This window comes from Salvelinus namaycush, chromosome 17 (assembly GCF_016432855.1).
Source record: "Salvelinus namaycush isolate Seneca chromosome 17, SaNama_1.0, whole genome shotgun sequence".
Taxonomy (NCBI): domain Eukaryota; kingdom Metazoa; phylum Chordata; class Actinopteri; order Salmoniformes; family Salmonidae; genus Salvelinus; species Salvelinus namaycush.
In genome coordinates, this window is record NC_052323.1 from 12,178,704 (window position 1) to 12,186,721 (window position 8,018).

At 42.5% G+C, this 8,018-nt stretch overlaps 1 protein-coding gene across 2 annotated transcripts in view; it reads left to right on the forward strand.

The window, feature by feature from the left end:
- The first annotated feature begins 928 nt into the window (after nt 1-928).
- Nucleotides 929-8,018, forward strand: part of LOC120062014 (short transient receptor potential channel 7) — a 67,645-nt gene continuing 60,555 nt past the window's right edge. For both annotated transcript variants that reach the window (XM_039011812.1, XM_039011813.1), the window contains exon 1: nt 929-1,681. In XM_039011812.1, the coding sequence (XP_038867740.1) occupies nt 929-1,681 (753 nt within the window). The remainder of the gene's footprint in view (nt 1,682-8,018) is intronic.

Consider the following 8,018-nt stretch of genomic DNA (forward strand, 5'->3'; position numbering starts at 1 on the left):
CAGTCTCCTGAGGGGGAATAGGTTTTGTTGTGCCCTCTTCACGACTGTCTTGGTGTGTTTGGACCATGTTAGTTTGTTGGTGATGTGGACACCAAGGAACTTGAACTCTCAACCTGCTCCACTACAGCCCCGTCGATGAGAATCGGGGCGTGCTCGATCCTCTTTTTCCTGTAGTCCACAATCATCTCCTTTGTCTTGAACACGTTGAGGGAGAGGTTGTTGTCCTGACACCACACGGCCAGGTCTCTGACCTCCTCCCTATAGGCTGTCTCGTCGTTGTGTCATCGACAAACTTAATGATGGTGTTGGAGTCGTGCCTGGCCGTGCAGTCATGAGTGAACAGGGAGTACAGGAGGGGACTGAGCACGCACCCCTGAGTGGCCCCTGTGTTGAGGATCAGCGTGGCGAATGTGCTCTTACCTACCCTTACCACCTGGGGGCGGCCTGTCAGGAAGTCCAGGATCTCTGCCTCACTGTCTTCACTGCCTCATTTTGGTTTCCAGTTGAGGTTATTTTTAAACCTTAGTAATGGGTCTAGTTCCCTGAGATATGGATCTTCTCTGGAAAATCATTATTTTTGTCTCAGGGCCCTGATCTGGCAGGTCCAGGCTCTGCTGTCGGCCATGTGCTGTGGGTGACAGCAGTCTCTCTCACTCTCTCTCTCTCTCTCTCTCTCTCTCTCTCTCTCTCTCTCTCTCTCTCTCTCTCTCTCTCTCTCTCTCTCTCTCTCTCTCTGTCTTTCTCTCTGTCTCTCTCTCTCTCTTCTCTCTCTCTCTCTCTCTCTCTTTAAACTTTAATAATGATGAAATTGTGAAAAATATGATTAACATTCCACCCATGAGGCTTTTGGTCATTGACTGCAGGAAAGGGATACCCCTTGCTTAACCTTTTCTATCTCCCTCCCTCCCCCTTCTCTAGAGTGGAAGCCATGCATCGGAGACACACCACAGTGCGGGAGAAGGGGCGTCGCCAAGCCGTGCGAGGACCCGCCTACATGTTTAACGAGCGTGGCTCGGCCCTGACGCCCGAGGAAGAGGGTTTCCTTGACGCCGCCGAGTACGGTAACATCCCAGTGGTCCGCAAGATGCTGGAGGAGTCCAAGACCCTTAACTTCAACTGTGTGGACTACATGGGCCAGAATGCATTGCAGCTGGCGGTGGGAAACGAACACTTGGAAGTGACTGAGCTGCTGTTAAAGAAGGAGGGGCTAGCCAGAGTGGGTGACGGGCTCCTGTTGGCTATATCTAAAGGGTATGTGCGTATCGTGGAAGCCATATTGGGGAACCCGGCTTTTAGCCAAGGGCTGCGGCTCACTCTGAGTCCCCTTGAACAGGAGCTACGGGATGATGATTTTTACGCTTACGACGAAGACGGGACTCGGTTTTCTCACGATGTCACCCCTATCATCCTAGCAGCACACTGTCAGGAGTATGAGATTGTACATATCCTGCTCACCAAGGGGGCCCGCATTGAGAGGCCTCATGACTACTTTTGTAAGTGCAATGAGTGTGCAGAGAAGCAGAGGAGGGACTCGTTCAGCCACTCGCGCTCCAGGATGAACGCTTATAAAGGGCTGGCCAGTGCTGCCTATCTGTCCCTGTCTAGTGAGGACCCTGTATTCACCTCGCTGGAGCTCAGCAACGAACTGGCCAGACTGGCTAACATAGAGACTGAGTTTAAGGTGAGTGTAACAGGCCAGACTGGCTAACATAGAGACTGAGTTTAAGGTGAGTTTAACAGGCCAGACTGGCTAACATAGAGACTGAGTTTAAGGTGAGTTTAACAGGCCAGACTGGCTAACATAGAGACTGAATTTAACAGGCCAGACTAGCTAACATAGAGACTGAGTTTAAGGTGAGTTTAACAGGCCAGACTAGCTAACATAGAGACTGAGTTTAAGGTGAGAGATGATGGAACACAAAACAAAGACAACACACACACGCAAACAGAAAACACACACATACACACACACACACTAAACAGAAAACACACACATACACACACACACACTAAACAGAAAACACACACATACACACACACACACTAAACAGAAAACACACACATACACACACACACACTAAACAGAAAACACACACATACACACACACACACTAAACAGAAAACACACACACTAGAGACCGAGTTTCAGGAGAGAGATCAGAACACATCAAATAACATCAAATCAAAATGTATTTGTCACGTGTGCCGAATACAACAGGTGTAGACCTTACAGTGAAATGCTTACTTACCAATAGTGCAAAAAAGGTATTAGTTGAACAATAGGTAAGTAAAGAAATAAAACAACAGTAAAAAGACAGGCTATATACAGTCGCAAGGCTATAAAAGTAGCGAGGCTATATACAGACACCGGTTAGTCAGGCTGATTGAGGTAGTATGTACATGTAGATATGGTTAAAGTGACTATGCATATATGATGAACAGAGAGTAGCAGTAGTGTAAAAGAGGGGTTGGTGGGTGGTGGGTGGCGGGATGCAATTGTCATGACGTTGGCAGTGGGGGTAGGTTTATGACAGTCATAAATACCTCTTTCCCCCCTTTTCCTTCTCCCTACTATAACTGATGTGACATAAGAAAACCCCTTGGTTAACATAGAGGTTCTGGGAACATCAGAAGTGGGGGGAAATGAACTATATTCTGGTAATCCGACCAACTGAACATATGCGGTGGTACTTAAGGTATATTATGTCAGTTCGGTTGCCCTCTGACACATTCTCATCAATGATAGAATGACATAAACTCTACTGTGGAAAGTCTAAACGTCAGAGGTATCGGATTCACATGGAATTGTTGTTTAATTCAAATGTTTGAATATGACATTATTTGTGAAGAGGTGAAATGTAATTTTAGCTTCCAAATGAGAGATCTGGACTTTCATAAGTGTTCCTCTGCTCACAGTGGCCCGCCCCTGTGAAGAGGCATGGGTTATAAACTTTTCAGACACACCCCTCTCCCTCCACTATAAAAGCCATTGACAAGAATATAACTTCCTGTTCCGGGTACACTAGGATGACGGTCCGGTGTCAGAATGGTTCAGATAATAACTACAGAACTAAGCCAACAGCAGCATGGACTTTGATTGTGAATGGTATGAACTTTGAACTCGTATTCACTACAGAAGTGATATCTCCTAGCCGTTGAGTTAGCAACAGCTAAACGCAGGTTAGGAAGGACAGTCCGAGTATCCCGTCTACTACACACAACGTTCCTCCAACGTATCCAGTAAGGCACCAGAGACATTCTTCAAAGGACAGAGGACTCGGGTTGGCGACACGGTCCATCTACCACCAACCTACTGAAGCGCAGCTCAGAGTAAATATTTATTGCATTTTCCTCTTCAAATGGGCGGTAATTTAGAATGCATAAGATACTGTATTTACGATAGCACAGCTTCGCCTCTGTTCCAGTCTCCCGCTCTTTCACTAAAATGCCGCCCCTTTTCTTTGTGTAACAAGCTGTCATATCTATTCCGCCCGCTAGGGACGTTTTTCTGTGACGTAATTTGTGATCAAGTTATGATTTCATTGTGTATGTGATTCTGTGTGATTAGTTAGGTATTTAGTAAATAAATAATTAAACCCAATTTTGTATTGCTGATTCAACTTGTTAGCCAGGATTCTTGCAGATAATCAAGGATTTACAACTTTCAGATGAGACTAAATAAAATGACGATTAATGTGACTGTTATGGATATAAAATCTTACTAAATCTTTAAGAGTTTATTCGAAAGATAACAGCTCTATAAATATTATTTCGTTGTGTCCCTCTCTAGTTAATTAACATTTACATGATTAGTTCAATCAGGTAATATTAATTACGGAGAAATTATATTATAGAATAGCATGTCATAGCAATTAATCTGGCATAGTCAAAGACACGACACAATGCAGATAGCCCGGTTAGCCAATGTGTGGGAACACTGGTTGGTCGGCCCAATTGAGGTAGTATGTACATGAATGTATAGTTAAAGTGACTATGCATATAAGATAAACAGAGAGTAGCAGCAGCGTAAAAAGAGGGATTGGGGTGGGGGTGGGGGGGGGGGGGGGGGGGCACACAATGCAAATAGTCCAGGTAGCCATTTGATTACCTGTTCAGGAGTCTTATGGCTTGGGGGTAAAAACTGTTGAGAAGCCTTTTTGTCCTAGACTTTGCACTCCGGTACCACTTGCCATGCGGTAGTAGAGAGAACAGTCTATGACTGGGGTGGCTGGGGTCTTTGACAATTTATTAGGGCCATCCTCTGACACCGCCTGGTGTAGAGGTCCTGGATGGCAGGCAGTTTAACCCCAGTGATATACTGGGCCGTACGCACTACCCTCTGTAGTGCCTTGCGGTCAGAGGCCGAGCAATTGCCGTACCAGGCAGTGATGCAACCAGTCAGGATGCTCTCGATGTTGCAGCTGTAGAACCTTTTGAGGATCTCAGGACCCATACCACCATACACCATACACACAACAATGGGACTCTCCAGAACTGATTTTTAGTCACACAATAATCAGCGGTATGCTTTGATACTTTCTAAGGTGTGAGAGAGAGAGAGAGAGAGAGAGAGAGAGAGAGAGAGAGAGAGAGAGAGAGAGAGAGAGAGAGAGAGAGAGAGACAGAGAGAGAGAGAGAGAGAGAGAGACAGAGAGAGAGACGATCCATATATTGACAGTGGGATTTTCTGCTCCATCATCTGCTGTAATGATTGATCTTCTCTGCTTAGCAGGAGTCTTAGCAGCTTTGGCTCAGGACTGAGGCTGGTTTGCTTTTCTGACTCACTACTTCTACACACACACACACATGCACGCAGAAACATACACCAGGTGCATTCAGAAAGTATTCAGACCCCTTGACTTTTCCCACATTTTGTTACGTTACATCCTTATTCTAAAATGGATTAAATAAAAAAGAATCCTCATCAATCTACACACAATACCCCATAACGACAAAGAGAAAACAGGTTTTAAAAATGTTTGTGAAATTATAAAAAAATTAAATATCTTCTTTACTAGTGTCGTGTCTTTGGCTATGCCGGATTAAGTGATATGACATGCTATTATATAAAATCCTTTCTCTGTAATTAATATTACCTGATTGAGCTAATCATGTAAATGTAATTAACTAGAAAGTCGGGGCACCATGAAATAATATTTATAGAGCTGTTACCTCCCGAATAAACTCTTAACTTTTTTGGGATAGGTGGCAGCATTTTCACTTTTGGATGAATAGCGTGCCCAGAGTGAACTGCCTCCTACTCTGTCCCAGATGCTAATATATGCTAATATAATATGCTAATATATGCATATTATTATTACTGTTGGATAGAAAACACTCTGAAGTTTCTAAAACTGTTTGAATGATGTCTGTGAGTAAAACAGAACTCATAAGGCAGACAAAAACCTGAGAAAAATCCAACCAGGAAGTGGGATATCTGAGGTTGGTCGATTTTCAACTCATCGCCTATTGAATGCACAGAAGGATATGGATCTGTTTGCACTTCCTACGGCTTCCACTAGATGTCAACAGTCTGTAGAACCTTGAATGAAGCTTCTACTGTGATGTGGAGCCGGATGGGAGCTGTTTGAGTCAGTGGTCTGGCAGAGAGCCAGGTCCTGGTCATGCGCATTTCACATGATAGCGACCTGTTTTCCATTGCTTCTCTACACACAAAGGAATTCTCCGGTTGGAACGTTATTGAATATTTATGATAACAACATCCTAAAGATTGATTCTATACTTAGTTTGACAAGTTTCTACGACCTGTAATATAACTTTTGGAAGTTTTCGTCCGACGTTCGCCTGGACCTGCACGAGCGTTTGGATATCTGTACTAAACAAAAGTAGCTACTTGGACATAAATAATGGACATTATCGAACAAAACAACAAGTTATCGTGGAAGTAGGATTCCTGGGAGTGCATTCTGATGAAGATCATCAAAGGTAAGGGATATTTATAATGTATTTTCTGATTTCTGTTGACTCCAACATGGCAGAATATTTGTTTTTTCTTTCTGAGCGCCGTCTCAGATTATTGCATGGTTTGCTTTTTACGTAAAATGTTTTTGAAATCTGACACAGCGGTTGCATTAAGCACAAGTGTATCTTTAATTCTATGTAAAACATGTATCTTTCATCAAAGTTTATGATGAGTATTTATGTTATTTGACGTGGCTCTCATCAATTTCTGAACATGGCGCCAATGTAAACTGAGGTTTTTGGATATAAATATTAACTTAATCGAACAAAACATATATGTATTGTGTAACGTGAAGTCCTATGAGTGTCATCTGATGAAGATCATCAAAGGTTAGTGATTAATTTTATCTCTATTTCTGCTTTTTGTGACTCCTGTCTTTGGCTGGAAAAATAGCTGTGTGTTTTTTTTGACTTGGTGGTGATCTATCATAATCAGATGTTGTGCTTTCGCTGTAAAGATTTTTTTTAAATCGGACACGATGGGTAGATTAACAAGATGTTTATCTTTCATTTGCTGTATTGGACTTGTTAATGTGTGAAAGTTACATATTTCAAAAAAAATAAATTGAATTTCCCGCGCTGCCTTTTCAGCGGAATGTTGTCAAGGGGTTCCGCTAGCGGAACGCATGTCCTAGACAGGTTTAAAGATCTAGTAATATTTTACATCAATAGCAGTCAATATTAATCGTCTCCTTATTTCAGTCTCATCTGAAAGTTGTAAATTCTTGGTTATCTTCACGAACCCTGGCTAACAAGTTGAATCAGCAATACAAAATTGGGTTTAATTATTTATTTACTAAATATCTAACTAATCACACAGAATTACATATACACAGAATGAATCATACCTTCATTACAAATTATGTCATAAAGGAAAACGTCCCTAGCGGACGGAGCAGATTTGACAGCTGGTTACACAAAGGAAAGTGGGTTGGGTTTAAGTGAAAGAGCGGGAAGACTTGAAGAACAAAGGGTGAAGCTGTGCTATCGTAAACACAATATCCTATGCATTCTAAATTACCGCCCATTTGGAAAAGGAAAATGCAATAAATATTTACTCTGAGCTGCGCTTCAATAGATTGGTGATAGAAGGATGGCCGTGTCGCCCAACAGAGTCCTTTGTCCTTTGAAGAGTATCTCTGGTGGTGAACGGTAAACGTTGTAGTGTCGTCGTTGTGTGGTAGACGGGATACTCTGTCCTTTCCTTGCCCACGTTTACAGCTGCTGTTGCTAACTCAACGGCTAGGATGTCTCACTTCTTTAGTGAATAAGAGTTCAAAGTTCATACCATTCACAACCAAAGCTCACGCTGAGGTTGGCTTAGTTCTGTAGTTGACATGTTAGTCCTTTTTAATGTATGGACCGTCGTCCTCACGTCCTCGGAACAGGATGTTACATTTTCGTCAAGGGCTTTATATAGTGGAGGGAGAAGGGTGTTTTCATAGTTTTATAACCCATGTCTCTTCACAGGGGCGGGCCACTGATTGAGCAGAGCCCAAACCTTATGAAAACCCAAATCTCTAATTTGGAAGCTAAAATTACATTTAATCTTTTCACCAATAATTTTATATTCAAACATTTAAATTGCCCAACAATTCCATGTGAATCTGATAACTATAATGTGTAGACTTTCCACTGTAGAGTTTATGTTATCCTATCATTGATGAGAATGTCTCAGATGACAACCGAACTGACATCATATTCATTAAGTACCAACGCATATGTTCAACTGGTTGGATTACCAAAACATGGTTCATTTCCCCCCAACTTATTTGATGTTCCCAGACTCTGTTTAACAAAGGCTATTCAAGAGTCCATCTGTAGAGTCAAGAGAGAGAGGGAATGGAGAAAGGTATTTATGGGGGGGTAATAAACCTTACCCACAGGCCAGCGTCATGACACTAGCATTCAGACCCTTTGCTGTGAAACTCAAAATTTAGCTCAGATGCATCCTGTTTCCATTGATCATCCCTTGAGATGTTTCTACAACTTGATTGGAGTCCACCCGTGGTCAATTAAATTGATTGGACATGATT